This window comes from Centropristis striata, chromosome 5, assembly GCF_030273125.1.
Source record: "Centropristis striata isolate RG_2023a ecotype Rhode Island chromosome 5, C.striata_1.0, whole genome shotgun sequence".
NCBI lineage: Eukaryota > Metazoa > Chordata > Actinopteri > Perciformes > Serranidae > Centropristis > Centropristis striata.
In genome coordinates this window covers 30620176-30641973 of record NC_081521.1, presented here as the reverse complement: position 1 = coordinate 30641973, position 21798 = coordinate 30620176, and the positions used below count along the sequence as shown (strand labels likewise).

General features: G+C 37.0%; 1 protein-coding gene across 1 annotated transcript; it reads left to right on the top strand.

Annotated features, from left to right (window-relative positions):
* Window positions 1-7644: 7644 nt before the first annotated feature.
* Window positions 7645-17410, top strand: cbln4 (cerebellin 4 precursor). The gene is made up of 3 exons (XM_059333757.1): window positions 7645-8289; window positions 9563-9679; window positions 11171-17410. Exons 1-3 carry the CDS (start codon window positions 8023-8025, stop codon window positions 11366-11368), a joined length of 582 nt encoding a protein of 193 aa, XP_059189740.1. The 5' UTR covers window positions 7645-8022; the 3' UTR covers window positions 11369-17410.
* Window positions 17411-21798: the final 4388 nt, after the last annotated feature.

The following is a 21798-nucleotide window of genomic DNA, read 5'->3' as shown; positions in this document are numbered from 1 at the left end:
CGCCAAACATTGAACTCCAAATTAAGGTTAATTTGCGACGTGTCTGGTGGTTATTTAAAAAAAGCAACTGTTTAGTCAACTTTAAGTGGTAATAATAAGTCAATGTTGTGTTTACAGCTTGTTGCACTGCCCCTAAGAGGCCAAGGAAGCACGACAAAAATAATCTTATTCTGCTGATTATCAGAAAGTCAGAAAATCTCTCTGCAGACAAAATGTTAAAACATCAGTTCTGTGGAGGATAGCGGCTGCTTCTGCCAGTGACTGACAGCACGTATCTCTGATTGCCTCTGGCCTATCGCCTACTTTATTGCTTTGAAAAGTGGCGCATGCAATACTTTGGATTTATGTTTAATTAGGGTAAAAGTATATACAATGACTTCGTCAAAATGAGCCTGCGCCTTTCTGAAGATTACCAAAGCAGCTCATTATGTGCGACAGGACTGTCGGGTATGGTCAATGTGTTATATGCAGAGTACATACTTCTCCTTTTGACACTAATTAAATTCCTTAGAGACTTGTTCTTTTTATCAAGACCTAGTGGTGGATCTGAATTCCTTCTTTTTTTTCCTTTTTATTTGTCCCTTTCAGATGATAAAATGATCAGCATCCCCTATAGACTGAATCAGTTTAAAGGGAAATAATTGCTTGAGGATGCAGGAAAGATGCAATTTGTTTGCCATCTGATGAGCTGTTTAAAGATGTTTTAAGAGGTTGTAGCACCTGAAGTTCGGGTTTGGCAGAGCCATGGATCGCTGTACACACACACACACACATTGAAACTGATTAAAGTACTTTTGCTTTAACTGGTTTTCTAATCATTGAACTTCAGCTCAGCCTGACAGTGTGGCACATGAGTGCTTGAGATAATGTTACGCATGGTACATGGTGAAGTAAGTTTCAGCACTAGGAGACCAAAGAGCAAGGCTGTCAACCAAAATAATAAAATAATTCTTCTGAATGAAAAAAAGGCCATGAGTCTCTTCACCTTGGCTCCAGAATTTACAATCTCACGAACAATGTGAACATGTGTCCAAGTAAAGTAAAAATGATGACAGTAATGGGTTTCAGTCTTGCCACCATAGTTTTGTAATGCACGCATAGCTGCACGATTCAATACTGAATCAATGACAATGACACTTTCAACATTTTTCATGTGATAATTTGGGAAAATGTAACACTTCACCAATGAATAATTTGTGTCCATTTAAAAATGTTTGCATTAGCCATTTGTAGAAGGGATTTATTACAAGTAAGAAGTCTTGTATTGAAAGGCCAAGGCAGCTCAGTAAATCTCATGAATGCAGCCTGAATAACAACATGCCAATTACTTTCATTCCTGAACTTTCAATAATGTATGGCCATAGAGAATTATCAAATCAGAAAAGTACAGCAAGTCTTGTATTAAATGTTTTTTCTTATAAAAATCAATTTTATATATACATGTATATATATATATATATATATATATATATATATATATATATTATTATAATAATATATTTTTTGGTCTTTGTCTGCTTTACCAATGAAATGTATATATGCTCATTAATATTCTCTCCCTCTGCACAAATAAAACTGGCAATACATAACCACAACAACCAGAGTGCAGAACAGATTTTAACACTATTTTGCAATTGCCAATAGTAGCATTACTAATTATTTCAAGTGGCAACTAACATTTTATTTAAGCTTTGACACCATTTAACATCTTACAGTCATTCATTCATAGTAAAAAATAAATAAAATAAAAAATCTGTCCTTGATCTCCAGAGCAATGTCCTCAAAAGACTTGCTCCAGTTAAGCTTAAGTAAAATTCACTTTAATCTCAACAGTATGATGAATTGTACACTCACCGGTCTACAATTACAATAAAATACAATTTACACATTTTACTTTTTAGCTGACCTGCTGTGCTTTGATTAAAACATCTGTAACTTAGCAGTTATTTATAATTCGTTATTTTGAGGGGTAATAATTAAACCTTGCTGCTATTTTTTCTACATCTACAATGAATCCTAAATCACTTTGTTTTTAAAATGCATATACACATCCCTAAACTTGAGTGGTATTAAATGAATGCTGCAACGTTATTCTAACTTCAGCCTTAAATTTAACAGGTGCAGCTCACGCATCTCAGCCTGGAAAAAGAAAAAATACAGGCTAACTTGACTTGAGCCTCGCTAAAAAACAATCACTCATCAAGAAGTTATAACAAAAAGTTCCCTTGATCACCTCGATCATTATTCTTGTCTGTTATCCTCAATTTTGCTAAGTTTCACAAACACATTCAGCATTTAAATAGTAAAAGCAGATAATTCTAAATCTCTCCACACCTTTTCTGCATCTGCTCGCTCTGTTATCTGTTGTGTTGACCTTGCTTCCTATAGGGGGCGGCGCTTAATTTACTTCAACCAACAGATAACTTTAATTACGCTGTGTAACCAATAAGAAGAGGTGGGATGTAATGATGCACTCATTTAGTGTCGGAATAATCTGAAAATGTTTTCCCCCACTTGGAAAATTCACATAAACCCCCCTTTATTTACAATCTATGGGTAGGAACATCAATTTTGATATGTGGCGAAAATTTTGGGGGAGGAGTTGCAGAGCTGACATTATATTAAGTAGAAACATGGAAAAATGTAAAACTCATCTTCTTTGTCGTGCCGATGTTGTTTCCACAAGTAACCTTACATTTATTCAAGTAGCCTACTGTACAACACTTCACCCCAGCATGATCATTTGTCGGCTATATAAAGTATTCACCCATTGTTACTGTGATAGGTGAAGAAGAGTTTGAATAATTCTATCATATCATAGGCCTATGTTATGATGATTTTGGGGGTTAAGTACTCCCTTAAGAACAAATTTGCTGTGTAATTGCTTGAGTATTTACATTTGATGCAGCTTTATACTACTAATCCAAGACATCTGACAGCTTTAGCTTTTTACTTTTCATACCTTTCCTGTCAAATGGAAAACATTTATCTGTAGATTTGGTGATTTAACTCTTTTACTTCCTAAGCAAAATATTCTATTTAAAATCCCTGCATTGTTGCAAAGCTGCAAACAGCTGTTTGTCTGACATTTTAGAGATATGTGGTTCTCACAGAACAGCCATGCTTCAACCATACAATGGTCCTAAATAATATGTTGCACTTCTGTAGATTAAACTGCCCAACAGGATATAAAGGACTTAAAATGAGTAAAACCATAAACACCTATCAATAAAATGCACATTAATGCAACAGTAATATTAATCCACAAACATCATTGTTAAACTCTGAGAGGGAAAATTCAGCTGCAGAATGAGGAGGCCTAAACATATTGTTACTATCTAAATGCAGGACTTTTATTTGTAGTGGAGTTATTCCACTGTGTGGTATAAGTATTTACCGAACTTTCTTCCATCGCTGCCAATAAGAGACCAAATGTAAACAAAATACCTCTGACAGGCAGTTAGCTTAAACTTTCTGTGTTTTCTTCTTCACATAAAAAAAACAGTCTAAAAAAATAAATAATTCAGAAGTTGGTATACTGGATTTATATTTAAACTTTTTTTTAATCTGCAAAATTAACCTGAAGCTCTGAGGGTTATTTCAGGCCTAAAATAGGCCCGGGTTAGGCAGTTCTCTTTAAAGAAAAGTTACAGAACTTTGTTTCCCTGTGTTAACATTTCCCAAGGAAGTGTTTCTTGGCACATTACAAGCCATCGCCTCTCGGCTCTGAAAACTCTCTATTGCCATGGAAACATATTGACATGCACAACATTAGGCACTGAACCATTTGTCAGAGCTGGGTGATGAAACAAATCTCACAAAATGGAAGCTATTCAGGTTGGGGTGCTGGTATCCTCGGATTGTCACCCATTTACAGATGGAGCGATGCCCAGAACAACACAGCGTTTGATGATTGAAGTCGGATTTATACAGTCGTATTCAAGGATCCAATCCAACTCAAATAGCAAATAAATAATTTGCTTGTTGGATTTCAAATGAATGTACTAGATTTGAATAGGTAGGACAGACATTATTAGTTCATTTTTCCATTATGTTGTAAATCTGACTACATAAAAATGGCACAGATTTTTACACATATCCATTTTTTTCACAACACCACCTTAAATCTGTTGATGACAAGCTGTAGCCTACTTAAGCGTATGCTGTGAACATTTTCTGTTTTTAAACATTTATGTGAAACACTTTCACCACGGCATGTACTGGCACAGGCTGAGCTTTGTGTGTGTGTGTGTGTGTGTGTGTGTGTGTGTGTGTGTCTTGGTTCAGATCTCTTTTGGTTGTTGGCTGTTTAAAATGCAACCAGTTTATCACTTTCAACAGTGTAACCTAATGATTTGTTGTTGTTCAGCCACAAAGATCAAAAAGCTGCATTCATAAGCATGGATTTAATGAGAAAGCAAATGAATCCCCAACACTAAATGTGCTTTTCAGGATTCAGGCTTATTTCAGTTTAATAGCACAAAGGATATTTTACAAAGCCAATAATTACAACAAGCTTTCTGAGATCTGATTTATTTTACACTCTTATAACTTAACACTAGTCTTTATCAAGGCCTGAATAGCTTTGCCAGTTATTATGTGTTATACATATTTGTCAGCATACCTAACATTTTGAAAGGTTTATGAATGAAATATTTATTTATCTATTTTCCTTATTCTTTACTCTCAATGACAGCTGAGGAAATGCCATCTGCCACTGAGCTGCAGCTAAGAAGCTGTGAGAAGCAATTGGACCTGGAGCTCAGGTTTGTATGTGTTCATTTTTTATCACTACAATTTTTCACGGTCATGAAATAACCTTCACTCTCCACATGTGTTTGTGAATTTTTAGCACATTTAGAAACCCACCTCTGAATGATATCTATGTGTTTTAACAGTTCTGACAGTCTGGGTGAATACTCGACTCTGATTGGCTGCAAGGTGTCCATTAATTCCTGACATTGGACACCTACTAAGTAGTTATGGTTGAGCTTTGTGTTCACCGTCGTAAAATTAATACACTTGCTGGTAGTAACCATGACAACCGGGACGCAGTCAATGCCTCAGTTTCCAATTTATTGCAATTATTTCCAACACTGAGCGTCGTCCTTCAGTGCCTCCTCCTCTGAACACCACAGCAAGGATACTGTAACACAAGCTGCAAGAAGTGCACTACCCCTCTGAATTTACTGGAAAAAAAATACTTTTAAAAGCACCACAGTGTACCTGCTGGTAGGCCAGTAGGTTGTTATCAGCTCATTGAATGGTCTGACACAGCAACATGTGTTGTATAGCGGCCACCCTCTACTGGCCATAGTAAGTATGAATGAAGCCAAGGCGGAAGTAACGTTATAGAGTGTAAAAGTGAAGGGAGAAGCAAAGAATCAGAGTACAAAGCACGAAAAGTCGCTCCTAGGGTGGATGGTCAAACAAACCTGGGGTTTGTCCCGTGTGAAACAAAAATTGACAATATATTTGAAGTGATGTCAGTTAATATCTGTGAGTCACATTTTTACGTGACCTACATACCTATGTCCTCTCTGTTGTCCTCATAACACCTTAACTTCCGGCATTTATGTGCATTTAATTTACATTTTACATTTTTATTTTTTTCATGCAGCAATGGGACCTAAGGCTGAAATCTGTGTTCGCTGCGACAAGAACTCAACCTTAGTGTTATGAGCTCGACAGTGAGCCATTAGCCCTTCTTTATACTGTGTTTCCACAAAAGTGCTACAAAAGTGCAGTAACCAAGCATTGCGGGACGAAGTGGGTGGAGACGATAGTGCCGTGTAACAGAGCAGCAGCAGTATGTGCACAGTAAGCGACGGCAGGCACAAGTGCATTCAAAACAATGATAGCGAAAGAACTGCACGTCGTGCTTTTTCTCGCTCTAGAGATTCTACAGACTCAAGCAAAGTTGTTCTGCATTTTGTTTAATATGATTTGATTACTGTCAGACTCAAGATGTGTATGGTCCACTTCTGTTGTTATTACCTGGGTGGTGTTCACACAAATAACGTAGCAGTCTAAAAGAGGCTATTATTTTACTTTTAAATTATCTTTGTAACCACTAACCATGAATATTTTTGCCCTAAACTTAGAGAAGTGGTTTTGTAGTGAAATCCTAAGGAAACTGCTGCCTTTTAACTTCACGTATCTGCTTTGTTTTCAACCTTTGAATTGGCTGATAATGACCATCTCAACGTGCCAGCAGGTGAAGCATGTTCCTAATGACTTTGAATCTAGCATAACGTTAGATTTCTGGCTAACAGCTGAGCCAAAGGGTTCGCTGAGCTGAGTGGGCTAGAAATATCTACCGCTGTCAAGTTGTATGTAAGGTTTGTCCTATATACTGGAGTGCTGAACATTTTTTTTTATTGCATAAGAACCTTATGGGATGGCATTATTCAAACCCTCAGGTGTTGCCAGGGAAATTTAGTTGTTGCTTGTGAAAAACTTATGGTTTTGATTGCATGATTGTAAAATATATATGAATTTTCTTCATTTTTTATTTGGCAAGTGACCATATAATCAGTGTCCATAATCAGGAATAAATGGCCTCCCCCTGCCTTTCATCAGCCTAATAATTAATTTACTTGCCCCTAGTTGACCTACAATTAATTGTAACATTATTGTAGTTCTGTCTGGGAATCTATCTATCTATCTATCTATCTATCTATCTATCTATCTATCTATCTATCTATCTATCTATCTATCTATCTATCTATCTATCTATCTATCTATCTATCTATCTGTCTGTCTGTCTGTCTGTCTGTCTGTCTGTCTAATTGGTTATTTGCAGTGGGTTACAAACTAGGTGCCAGATCATGTAGCACTTTGCAAGTCAGAGGAAGGACATTTAAATTGATCTGCAGTTTTATGTGGATCCTGTGGTGACACAAGGACAGAGGTGATGTTCTCACATATCTAATATTGTCAATATTCTCACAGGACACTCTGGGTTTATAATTCAGCATAAGGTGACAGACAAGTGTATTTTAAAGATGATAAATGTGAAAGCGATAAATGGATTAAACCCAATATCCCATTACCAAAGATATATTTTTTCAGTTCATCTGGGAAATCATAGGTGGAATTAATGAATTTTGAGTTGAGATATATCTTTTAACCAGGTGAGAAAAGTTTTCCATCACTCACTTCTGTAGAACAACATAAATGTGCAGCTGTAAATTAAACTTGAAAGATTTTCAGCCCACCTGTGCAATGGGTTTATGATGAGTCACTATATTACCTAGAGCCAGAGTGGACAGGGAGCTCTGGTAGGACTGTATATAGATATATATATAAAGTCAAACTCTCCCTCGGAGGCATTTCCAGTTCTATATGTCTAGATTACAGTCTGGAAAATCCGCAGAAATGTGTTTGGAGATAATTATTTATGGATTTGTTGAATTCAGGAAAAGAACAGCAAGAACTGTTCTATCTCCTATCATTAACACATCCAATTAATCATTGTATCCTCAAGTTAGAAGCTAATTTATAGAGAATTAGAGAAATATAAGCTTTTGGCAAATTACGCAGGGACAGTTAATTAGAACTTCTACCACATGTGCGTGCGTAAAGTGGATAGCTCTGCGCGCACACACGCATCACATCACTGCGGGGAACCGCTCCTGTCAGACGCGTTATTCGGAGTGGGAGTGTGGGCTATGGACGATTTACCGACAGGTTCACCGCTCAGACTGGAGCAGTCTCATCTAAAACATTCCACATGGTCTACTTTTGTCTCATCCACGAGTTTTAAATTATCCTGAAAATGAGGCATAATCGGTGATTTCCCGGTTGAAGGTTTAGACTTAACAAGGATTCTTTAGTTGTTGTTGGTGTCTCACTCGGATATGGCTTATATCTGGATCCAATAAGAGATTTCCACAGCGTCAGACGCGTCTGCGGCGGGGGAGACCAGTGGAGGGACTCGGAAACTTGGTGTGGTGCAGGAGACGGTCTCTCTTTTCGAATCGGCGCTGCCACAGCTGTGTGTGTGTGAGAGAGAGAGCCATGGTGACCTCCCTCATACTGCTGCTCAGCTGGGCTGTGATCTCCGTGGTGGTGAGAGCTCAGAATGACACGGAGCCTATTGTCCTGGAGGGGAAATGTCTCGTGGTGTGCGACTCTAACCCGGCCACGGACTGGAAGGCTTCGTCCTCTCCGCTCGGCATCTCAGTGCGCGCCGCCAACTCCAAGGTGGCTTTCTCTGCAGTCCGGAGCAACAACCACGAACCGTCGGAGATGAGCAACAAAACGAGAATAATATACTTCGACCAGGTTAAGACTATTTTTCTGACCTATACTTGTGTCAAAAAGTGGTTAAAATCGCTCTTAATAGCACTTCACAGTTATTCTTTCTTATAAATGTCCTTTCTTGCCAATTGTAGTCATATTTGCCTGTGATTAAGCTTCATCCTTTAGCACAGTTTTCACATGTGATGCAGAACATTAAAGTGTCAGTCAGAGTTGAGTTTGAGGCGAGTTGCAGCTGGAAGGTGGAATCTGTACAACTGCACATATCACACACACAGTGACTAGATTAAGTGTGAGAGCAGGCATCCTGCAGAGCCTGCACACGCATTCATCAGTTCGCCTCGAGCTATCCCATCACATCCGCGCACGTGCACGCGCATACACCCTCACCTACATAATACATTTAAAAAAAGCATGCAAACACAAACAACAAGAAATGTGATTAGTCATACAGCGGTGGGCAGAGGCAGGTGTTTGTAACAATACCACCCAACTGATACTCTGCCCTCTCAATTTGAATTACATAACATTATATCTTGCTGTCAACACTCTGCAAGTGATCTGATTGGTGTGGATCATGTGCACGCTGTTGCTATGAAAGCAACACTTGTCAAAGGTCGTGGCTGAGGCTGCAGTGGTGCCTTAAACAGGTGTGCTCCAAGTGTTTGAGACCGTGCAGGTACGAGGAGGAGCCCCGGCTGCCTTCATCAGTCAGGACCCCAAGAAGCTGATATTCTGTGCTGTAGGTTTAATGTGGCTGTAGGGTGCTTAAAACCTTTTAATGCACTCAAGAGTCACTGTTAAATGCTATGCTGACTGACATATTCAGGCTGGATCATTTTTAGCAAGCAAATGTAGGAAAAATAATTTATTTATCTGCACTACATTAGATTATTCTGCATTTGTCACATGGAGAAGCAGTATCGAGGAAGCTTCTAATTCTTTTCAGGCACTCTCTTATCAGTGTGAAGTGTGGAAGAAAAATCCTGTCTTTGCCCCAAACTGAAATTTGTCCATTTAAAAAAAAATGTCATCAAGTATCATTTTGGTCTCTTGTGTAAAAAGGAAAGTTCAATGCTGGGTTTATATCCATTGAGAAGAAATGTTGAATAGAATATCTTTTGAAGTGTGTTGCATTCAGTTTGTGTCTGAGCAGCCGGCTAACCACGACAGTGAATCCTGTGCACACTGACATATTTAATCCTAAAGCCCTCATTGAAATCAAACCCTTTGTTGAAGAGCTGGCTATATAAACTGCATTGTCACAGTGTGTTTTCTTCTTCCTCCTCTCTCATAGGTTCTTGTGAATATAGGAAACTACTTCACATTTGAATCAGTATTTTTGTCCCCAAGAAAAGGAATCTACAGTTTTAACTTCCATGTCATTAAAGTGTACCAGAGCCAGACCATACAGGTAATATTTCTGTTTTATTTCACAGAAATATGCAATTGATTCAGTTGTAAACATGATTTAGTATTGAAGTGGGGCAAAATGTGTTCTTTAGAGACTATATGGAAATTATTTAAGCAGGGAGGGCCGGTTATACCTGACGTTTTAATTCTAATAAAGAAAGACCCTCCACAGAGTTATTCATATTTTATCTGAATCCTTATGAGAGAGAAAAAACAGCACTGGGGACAGGTTTTTGCATTTGTTTCCCTCTCATAAGGGTTAAAAAAATAGTACACCATGGATTCAATTTACTTCAATAACTAAAAGATCAAAAAAAAAAAAAAAAAAAAAAAAAAAAAAAATATATATATATATATACATGTGTGTGTATAAATATATATATATATATATATATATATATAGGCTATACAGGCCCAATCACACCTTTACCTGATTGGGCCTGATTGGGCCAAAGAGGACTGGGTGGATGCTGATTGGAGCTGACCCAATGCTGACTGCTGATGACTTTGGTGTTCCCTTAGAGGTATATATATATATATATATATATATATATATATATATATATATATATATATATATATATATATATATATATATATATATATTTGATCTTTTAGTTTTAGAAGTAAATTGAATCCATGGTGTACTATTTTTTATGGTAAATTTTATATCAATGGCATAAGAATTTATAATTATACATAAATTATATATTTTTTTGTATTTGATACAATTTTTAATAAATAATCTGCAAGAAGAAATTAAAACAGTAACAAGTCAAATATCCCTTCACAAAAAAGCCTTTTTAAAAATCTTTGTCCTGAATTATTTAAAAAAAAAAGTTTAATTAATGATTTAATTTGAATTATTATATATTTAATTGTTGTTTTTTGCTATTCTAACTCTATTTCATCCTCTATATTTTTATTTGCCTGATGTTATTTAACTGTAGTACTGAATAGCTTGAATAGCTTTACTTTTGCTTTATTTGCGCAAATACAAGACATAACACACACACACACACACACACACACACGCACACACACACAGTGCATTATTAAAAGGGCAAAAATGATGAATGTTGTGTCTAATGAAGACATCTTACCAAAAGAGAAAAACACCCAAAACAATAACATAAAAAATAGACCACCGTCCCTTTTACAAAAGACAAAATATGCAGTTACCTCCCTCCAGAATAATTTATATACAGTCTCTTTATATGAACTCATTGACCTGTTGATGGAAACAATGGCTGTTGGATTTTCTTTACCACCTTTCCTCAGCTTGCATAAAATTAAATGCTTCATTGAAGTAAAAAAAAAAACTGAAACTCTTTCCTTTTTTATCTGATATATTGAGTTCTCTTTGTACGGTGAATTGAACAAGTTTTTATCAGCACAAATAAGCAACAAATCAGTCAAAAACAAGATGTAAACTATGCTTAAACTTTTTATTTTTGCTTCACTGTTGCTAACTGATATTTCTGTTGTTCAGGTGAACTTGATGTTGAATGGGAAACCAGTCATCTCTGCCTTTGCTGGTGACAAAGATGTAACTCGTGAGGCGGCCACTAATGGAGTTCTGCTCTATCTAGAAAAAGAGGACAAAGTCTATCTAAAGCTGGAGAAGGGAAACCTCGTTGGTGGATGGCAGTACTCAACATTTTCTGGCTTTCTTGTGTTCCCTCTGTAAAAAAAAAAGATAAGAAAAGAAGATTGTAAGCTAACTGACTTCTTCATAATGTGTTGTCACTGTATAATCAAAACATTGCTGCTGTGTCCGTTGGATCTTGCCAAATTGTTGAAGAATGATGGATGGAAATGGATCACAACAGAGAGAGAAGAAATATGACTTTGGAAGTCGTTCACATTCACTGGATGTGCCGAGTCCCCGTCCAGATGAAAGAGACTTGAAATGTTCCCTGTCGCTACTGTATGTTCCTGTCACTCAAGCAGCCTCAGAGAGGAACGCTAAAACATCCCAAAAGTACTTTTCAAACTTTGACTTGTCAGAGTATATTTAGCATACTGATTTTTTTCATGGCAACTGTTGCATTTAAGTACATCTGCCTTCTGGGTGTCAGCTGTATATGCTTGTGTTACTTGTGTGACTTGTCATCACCAAAGTATTCACGTTTTAAATACTGGGGGGTGTCTTCTCTGGAGCGAAAGAGTTGGTCAGAACAAGAGGGATGATGGTGCTGTAGGTCACTATGATGGAACAAATGAATTTGAATGTAATAAAAAAAGAAAATCAATCAATTTACTGATCAGAGGCATGGATGGATTACTGAACAGGTCTAGTGGGCACAGGAACATGATCTTGACCCCCTGACCCCCTGCTAACTTTGGATTTTATTTCACCTGCAATGTCACTGAAAGACTTCAAACAACTTAAAAGATGCAAAAAGATGGGAAAACGACCACAGAAAGACACGAAACAACCCCAAAGACACGCAAAACAATTACAAAGTGGTGTAAAACGAACCATCTAAGTGGCAGATAAAAAGACTATAAAGAGCCACAGAACAATCTTGAAGACATGCAAAACAACCGCAGACACACAAGAAGATAACAAAGAGATGTAAAATGGATTCAAAGACACACAAAAAATACTACACAGAGGCACAAAAAGTCCACCAAAAGTAAAACAAAATGACTGGAAGGGGAGGGGAAAAGGAGATGGATGATAAACAACCTCAAAGATGCGCAAAATAGCATCAAAGACACCCAAAACGATTACGAAGAAGCGCAGAGTGAAACAAAATGACTACAAAGGGACTCAAAACCAGCATGAAGCAAAATAAAAAGAGGTGAAGATCCTAAACAACCTCAAGGACACTCAACATGAATACAAATTAATGACTACAAGGAGATGCAAAACAACCAGGAATTGAAACAAAATGACTATAAAAAGACATAAAACAACCAGAAAGTGAAACAAAATGACTATAAAGAGACATAAAACAATCACAAGGAGATGCAAAATGACCACAAATGACTGATCGTTGTTGGTCTTGCTCATATAAATCTGTGTCCATTAGTCTCATTGTGTCATAATCCATCCATGATCAGATTTAAGTATGTATCACTGCTGATACCAGTATTTGCTTTAGATGAATTACAGTAGTCAATTTACTTTAATCCTGTCTTAATTTATATTCCACCAATTCCTTTTGTCAAACACATTTTGAGGGAAACGTAATTCATGCCTGGATTATGTTCACTGACAATCTTCAGTGACTATTTTTTTGTAACTCTGTAGACTCAGGTTAGAGTCCCGTGTACGGTTAGGTTAAGCAACAGAAGCACTTTGGTTACAGCGGCTGTAAACAGTATTTTATATCAACCATTGATCAATGAATACTTACTGCTTGTAATGATGAAACCATAGATATTTCTCCCAAGTCTGCAGATCCCTTCAGACCTATGAAACATTTTAGTTTCTTCAGTTCTTTGTTTTGGTGTTTCCGCCTACAACTATTTTTTTTAGGGTTTACTCTTACTGCTCTCTTGGTCTTGTTTTCAGCAGCAGACAGCTGTTTTCAACAAAAACAGGAAAATAAAACTTTGATAAACTTGGTCAGCCGACAGACAAAGTTAGAGACCACAGTGGAGCATTTAGTATTTACAGAGACAGATGTTTCCCTAAGAATACTTTGGAGGCTCTAATAGAAAGAAAAGGGAGATGAACAGAAAACAGAATATTTACATTCAAACTTAAAATGTGATTATAGGCGTTTTTCCACTAAGTACTTTTTGGAAAGCGGCTCAGTGTTTTGGCTACGCCCACTAGTTAGTTCCCCTCGGCCTCTGTTCCCATACAGGTACTTTTGTATGAACCAACGGTTCGAATGTGACAACAGACCGATGCGGCAAGCAGTGTTGCCAACTTATCGGCTTTGTCGATATATTTAGCAACTATTCAGACCCCTCTAGCGACTCTTTTTTTTAAAAAGCGACTAACGACAAATATAGCGACTTTTTCTGGTGTTATTGGAGACTTGCTCCTACTCTTCTAAACGAGTAGCAGGCGTCGTCCCAAAGCACTCATAAGCGGCCCAGTCCCACCCGCCGCAGGAGATGTTAACCCCTCAGGGTCCAGTTTGCACCAGTCTGCAAATGAGTCACGCATGCGCAAAGTCATTGCGGATCCTCTCTCCCAAGCCACACCCAGAGCAGCTCACTAGAGGGAAAAGTACCAAATGGAATCGCGTCTTATGTCAGTGTTTGCAGCTAATTTCTGCTCCCACCTAGTGGCCCAAAAACCCAGTTATTTCAGATTTAAGGTTAGTTACCTTTTCCAATATACAACCGCAATGTCAACCTTTCCCTGACATTAACGAAAGTGCTGTGAGTGCCTAATATTAACAATAAAAACTGTTGATATTCCTTTTAGATGCTACAATACAAGATGATAATGTATGGAAACCTATAAAATACTTTGTCATTGGACAGTATAGGGTTGTCAGTTACATCATTAAAAAGTTTTCCCATTACACTGATTAAAAAGAACATAACTCAAGCTGCATTAAGTTGCTCCCAGAATGAATTTGCTGCTGAAAATAAGTAAATCTAATTTTTACTTGCGTATTTAAAATGGACCTGGCACAAGTCAACTTGTGTTTTATGGAGCTTAATAAAGTTTAATGGACATCTGAGATCCTTAATTAGTTAACATGCAGATAATAAACAGGGTCCTGTCACTGCTAGTGAGCATAAACAGCTTCCATTGGGCAGTCTGGGATAACTGATGAATTAATAAACTCCTTTAATTGTTGCTCAATGTGCGCTTACAGTATGTGATGGCTCTCCCCTTCATGTCTACAGCAGAGTTACTGTCTGCCTTCCTGCAGTGTGTGCTGCTGGTGCAGTCTGCAGCTGCATTGTTAAAATCAACCTAAAAGCTTGCTGAAGCTTTTCTGGAGAGCTTATTTAGATCATTTTTTCCTCACCCTGAAACAATAATCTGCACCCTCATCAGGTTGAACCTCTCTGAAGTGTTTTGGGCGTTCACTTTCGCTGATCAAATTTATGTTGCTGCGTGCTGTTTGCTGACAGGTTTTTGTCAGTGACTGATAAGTTGCCCTTGGCTTTTTTTTTTTTTGGAACCTGGAACATGTTTGATGGAAGCGATTTTTCAGTTTTCCAGTGTGAATAAAGAGGCAAAGGTAGGAATGAGCAGTGTGAAGCTCAAAAAGCCTCCTGAAGATTTACAGCTACAGTTGTGTCACACACCAACAATTGCTCAAGGAAATGGGACTGAGTTTACTCTGATGTTAACTGTGCAGAGGAAGTCACAGACTGAGCTCTGATAGTACATGAATGGTGGCATTTATTGAATCACCCTGCTATTTTTTATGACACTGTATATTTATTTTGCTATAACTGAAACAATCTATATTTTACTTTATGTTTTTGTCACGTCGTTGGGCTCATAATGACCGTGGAAGCTGGACTGTGCCACTGAAATGATTATAGTTACGGTGTTACATTATCACTTTGTATTTTAAATAATGCAAATGTAAATCTATGGGTTAAAGGGTTAAACGTGATCATTAAATGTTGCAAATAATCAATCTATTGAAGAATTCTGGAAATAATTCATTAATAAAAATCATGATTTTTTTTAGTTTCGGTTTCAAAAAAGGTCTTTTTATCAGTTGGTTGTTCTTTGCAATTGACCTCATTATTTTATTTAATGAGACAAAACTAATTAATGTGATATGGAGACACATTAGTAAATATAATGATTAAAACATTTTGTGAATCAAGTTTCTTTATTAATACTTAATTAACTAAACCTTATTTTCCCCTAAATTGTTATTGAATTGTATAATTTAAATGCATAAATTAATGAGCAATCCAGTCCAGCCTCCATAGATGCCAGAATATAATATATGAACATGATATTTACACAAATCTTAAAAGGGACAGTTCACCCTTAAATCAAAAATACATATTTTTCCTCCTTTTGGCACTCATATTTATCAATCTAGACTGTTTTAGTGTGAGTTTCTGCAGCTGTTGTGAGCAGTTTCATGTCAGAACTCTTTTCTTTCTGGTATAGTTAACACATGATACTGATCACAACATGGTCTGTGTATTATCTTAAGCAACCAGGTCATGACCTCTGGAAAGAAAAACTGCTTGAATGTTTTCTTTTGGGCACTTTGAGCTTCACAAGCAAAGTGCTATCTAGTTCCATTACATTCCCAACAAACATCTTTATTCTAGATATCTCCAACACTCAGCAACTCACACTAAAACAGTCCAGATTGACGAATTGCACCAAAAGAAAAGCTGTCCTTTTAAGGTTGCATAAACTTTTCCTTTTTGTTTTGCAATCTGCAAAGTAGATTCTAATTATGAGTCGTTTATTTACATCCTTACTTCCAATAATCTAAAGGGATACTCAACTTGCTTTACCCGGAGGCCAGTTTTGCAATATGACAGGAAATATTAATTATCAGGACTGCATGATTTTCTAAAATAAACATCTAATTGCAATTATTTTGACTTATAATGCAGTTACAATCTGATTCAAAATATTGAATGCATATTTATGCATTATTATTCTCATTGAAAAACATGATTAATTATCCTGATGTGATTTTTTTTGCAAAGATCTGTAGTGTACAGATTTTTTTCTTATATCTAAAGAATTAAATTTGTAGGCCGGGACATATCTGCAGCACCATGAAATTTATAGAATAATATTTTGACACATATTTTATCTTTAACAAGTATTGGACATTGCACTTGTCCATTGTGGTTTAAATAAAATTACGATTTATTGTGCAGCTATATTGCATTTTAATAATATTTATCAGACAAAATTAATACACATTAAAACAATTTTAATCCAGCTGTACAGGTCAGTTGTAGGCAGTCATTTGCAGACATATAAGGTTTAGGTGTCTAGCAGATCTTTTTCTTATTTTTTTTATAAACAAGCTATATTTCTGATTATTTTTTAATGCAGACTTACACCTTATTTCTGTGTAAAGTAGAACCAAAGCTACTGAATTACTCCCTGGACTGTAAGTTGAGTATCACTGATAATTTGTTGTGTGAACATAAACATAATTTATTTACTCCAAAACAGATAAGGACTTCTGCAATTTGAATAAATATGATATGTGAATGTAGATCTCATGTTTTCAGCATCAAAGCCTCTAAGAGATGAAACAGAGCCAGCATCTTCCCTTCATATTTGCTGCAATGAGGGCAAACATTTTTGCTTTTTCTTCTTCTTTGTCTTATGTTCCTATAATGTTTCAGAATTGGAATCAAAAATCCATCATGTACGTGTTTTGGAAGGTAACAGAAACAGTAAAAACAATTTGGGATAATCAAGGATTCAGAGGGTGCAGCTGAATCTACATTTTAACAAACCATCTTGCTGATGCGGTTTCATTCGTGACAGGCTAATTCAGAAACAATCTCCATCTTGAAAGTAGTTGCTTTGCAATTTGCATGCACCTGCCACTTTTTACAGACCTTTTAACACCATACCATTCCTTGTCTGATTATACACTGAACAATGTGTTATAATTATTTATTTATTTTTGCAGGTCCTACTTTTCAGCCTTTATGCATTCATAACCAAATATTATATAACCTTGTCTGTTTTGTGTCTCCAGTTTGGATGTCAGCAGTCTTTCCCAGAATTCAAAATTCTTTTTTATTTCCTTTTGCCTTTCAAATCGTTCAGTGACAAGTGGAGTTGGGGCTCGGAAAAATGTCCTAAATTACTGCATTGAACTGAGTTTACTGTGTGAGTACTTTATCTCAGCCTTTGTGGAAAAAGAAACAGTGCACTTATGTCCGCACCAGAGATTTCATCATAGTACGAAAGGCCTTAAATATGAGCCTAAAGTTGTTCATAAGTTGTTGTCTTGGAGGGGGAACTTATATTAGCATACTTTAAATGCACAGAATGGTGTAAATATAAAGTGAACATTAAATGTTTACAGTTGTATGTTGTGATTCCAAAATGATGTGGATGTTGACTTATTGAAAGTATAAAAATAATTTTCAATTAAAATCAGCAAAAGCTTCATCATTGCACACAACCTGTTCTCACTCCTAACTGGTCAGATAGTGACACTCGGTCAGTGCCACTCTGTGTCAGATATGAACATGCCAGATACAGGCTCTCCATTAACTCCAGTATAAACCCATCTGCCTCATGTAATACGGTCAGAGCAGTGAACATAATATAAAGAGCGGAAAGGTCCGTTTAGTGCTGGTGGTATGGGTGGTGGATGGGTCAAACAAAATCCTGACCCATCAGACTTACCTGTCTAGTGTGAAACCAAGTCAGTGTTTTTACTAAAAGTTAACCTGTTAATTAACCTCTCTATATAGATACATCATGTTCTACGTCACTGACGTCACCAAAGTAAAGTCCAGTTGTACAGTACGTACAAAAATATTTGTTAAGTTTTGTTTTCTAAACTTAACCGGTCAGTGGATCAATCCCTGACCATGGCAGTCTACATGTTGTAGTATCATTGGGCAAGAAACAGAATCCCAAATTGCTCCCGATGCTGCATCATCAGTGTATGAATGTTATTTATACACTTTAGGTATGTACCTTGTGTATGAATGTGTGTGTAATGTGTGAATGATGACCTGTAAAAAAATCACTTTGTGTGCTTGTTATCACTAGAATCAATTATCCATTACCTTTTTTTCTTTGAGAAGTTTGTTTTGAAATGCCATTATGCATGTAACAAGCGTAAATTGACACGTTCCTGAAGTGTCTTTTGTTTAGCCAACCAACTTGATGATGAAATTACACCCATTTCTGTTTGATAAAAGCCTGGACTGTGCTGTGATTGGCCAGTACCCGTTACCTTGACTTACTTATTTACTACTTTGGGGTGTTAGCTAGCTAGCTCAATGCTGTCATACCTAGCTGGTTCCAGAGAATGAGTCAAACAGCGGGCTGCAGGCCAGTGGCAGCACTCTAGACTCAGCAGTAAAATTAACGGTCCCCCTGCCTCACTACAAGTCACTAGGACATTTTACTCAGCTGTGAGGAGAGTGGACAGCAGCTCTATAGGAACCAGAGCAACTAGCTAGCTGCTAATTAAGTAAAATTTAACAACAACCCACTCAGTCTACAGTCTTACATTGCGATGGAGTCAAATTGCTTTTCGCAAGTCAAGAAAAGTTTTACAAATACAAAACCTTCATGTATCAAAGAAAGAGAAAATACCTTATTTGCAGTCCTACAGACGTCTCTTTTACTGTTGTGGTCCATGGAGAAAATGCTTTTTAGGCTGCTGGGGGATTTTTCACTGCAATACCGTGAGTGGTCACAGGGAAAAAAATGTCTATAAGGCTCAGCTGTGGTGTTAGTTCTATAATACATCCATGCAGCCAGCACGTACTAGCCAATCACAGCACGCTTTAGAAGAAGAAGAAGAAGAAGATTACTTTATTAATCCCACAATGGGGAAATTCAACCTCTGCATTTCACCCATCCTTTTTTTTTTTTTACACACAAGTGAACACACCATGCAAGGAGCAGTGGGCAGCACATTACTGCGCCAGGTTAGGGTTTAGTTAGTTTAGGGTTTCATCATATGAGCATAGTTTTATCTAAAGTGGGTTGAAACAATGATAGACGCGTCTCTGTTACGTCCAAAACTTAGAGTGTCCATGTCTGACCAAGTATCGGTATCTGATGTGTTGGGAATGCGAATGTGTTGGTTGCACACAAAACAGTTCAAGAACATTTAAAGTCAGATGGAAAGTTCAGAGCAAAACTAACAAACTATGTAATTTAAAACACAGCTAGCTGCTGGTTATCAGTCATATCACCAAAAATATTAAACTTTTGTTTTGTAAAATGGTTCTGAAATAAAAACTACATACAAAAACCTATCTATAATTACATCATAACATGGCTCTAGCTCAATAAACCAACCAGTGACGTGGACCAGTGGATATACTGTGGTGCTACACCTCCATGAATAACGTGTCAAACATTTTGAATTAAAAAAAGAAATGCAATCTATGTCATTAATTGTTACATGGTACCATTGGTGGATAAACAGAGCTTTCTAATGGCCTTTTATCAAACATGTTGTATTTCATTGAAATTAAAGTGCCAGTAAATGTGTCGAATCCTGCTCTCTGATGTTTGTGTTATAGTTTGAAAAAGCAATAATACCCTCTGTTAATGAATCTGATCCTAAAATCATTTGCTGGGAGATTATCTGCCACCGCAGCTTGATTTGTTCCCGGGTGGGTTCATGCTGTCAGATTGAATGTTTACGAGATAAGAAAGATCCAGCAGGAAAGTCATTTTAAGTAAACTGCATATCTCTTGACTTTACATGAATTTCATTAGACAGCAAACAGAAGGTCATCCTGAGAACTTTACACACTGTGATTTTATGGTCGAGTAGCTGTGGGGAAAAAAAGGCGCTGCTGCAGAAAAGAGGATTTTAGTGATTTCTTACTGTCTTCAAAGCTATATGGTGGCAGATGTGCTGTGTTGAATTTCAAACTTAAATCTGACCTTTCTGCTGGCATTTCAGAGGACAATATTGAGGTGTGATTGAATATATTGTCCCTAAACAGTGTAGCACTTTACACAGATTGTTTCCAGCTCTTGGCTTGAGATATGCAGAGCACTGTTCACTTTGATTGCATCCTGTGGGACACATAACCCCTGAACTGAATTATAACTCAGCATTAAGCAAGTAAAACAAAACATGAGGCTTCTCGAAGCAGAAAAAAGCATTCTTCACAGGTGCCTTCACAGGAGTACAATACTCCTTTTTTAAAAAGCACAGTATGTGTTGGATAACAGTGTTGATTCACACATTGCCTTCAAAACCTACATTAGCAGCTCTGCTCTCATGGCTTTGCAAAACATCGATAAAATCATATATATATATATATATATACCTTCATGCAAACTGCAAGAAGATTGTATTTTATTGACTCGAGTAAAAATGCAGACATTGCAAAGCACTTTTTACATTGACTCAGATGTTTTTCCTCACATCTAAACAAATAACAATTGCCCATTCACTGAACCTCGTCCCTGAACAGCAATTGTCCAATCACAGCTCACCAACTGTAACAAAGGCCTGTCAACTTCTGTGTTCCTACACTCAGACTGATGTACAAGAGCTACTTAGTATCTAAGGAGTTTTGAGGGTGGTGTCTATTTCTAGTCTTTCAAAAACCATGATCTCAAGAAACACAAAAGTGTAAGGAATGGATTGAACATTGTTTTCTCAAACGTTAGCATACCTGACTACCTATAGTAGCTTACTATCTACAGGAATACATGGACTGCATTAGTGTAATGCTTTTCTATTCATAGCAATCACTCAAAGCACTTCAACACCACAGCACAGGTCCACATTCACCCATTCATACATAAATTCTAGGTGATGATCAAGTGGCTACAAAGTAAGATCAACCATTCACATGCATTCAAGTGGCTAAATGAGACTACAGTGGTTGTAGGGAACATTAAATGTCATCATGGACAGCAACCCTCAGAAGTCCGCCTTTCAGCCTCTAGTCGTGTTTTTCACTCTCGTAGATTGTAAATTAAGTTAATAATCAATTTATAGCGTTTGTACTTCTGTTGGCTGCATCAGCGCTTCAAACATAATAAAAGTGGTGTTCATTTGAGAAGATTATCATGCTGAACAAAAAGCGTAAGCTTCAGAAACGTGAGTTTACAGAGCTTATTTTCTGCAATGATCCAAAATCCAATAAAACCATCCCATAGGTGAATTCTCAATAGACTCCATGATGATGCTATTTCCAGGTTGGTCTACAAAAATACATCATTTCGTTTGCTCTTTATTGGAAGCAAGCTGGGGGTCAGTATCTTGCCTGAGGAAAGTAGACTACCATGAACAGGGATGGAACCACCAGTAGACAATCAGTGGACGACTGCTCTACCATCTTAGCCACATCCAGCTGCCAACTGAGCACAAACTATTCTCATGAAAGAATTTGTATGATTTCTTCAGAAAACTTTTGCTCCGTCACTCATATGATATCCTATGATACATGATGAACATTACTTTTTTTCAAATACGTTGCAACACATTAACATGTGATGAATGCTGTTTT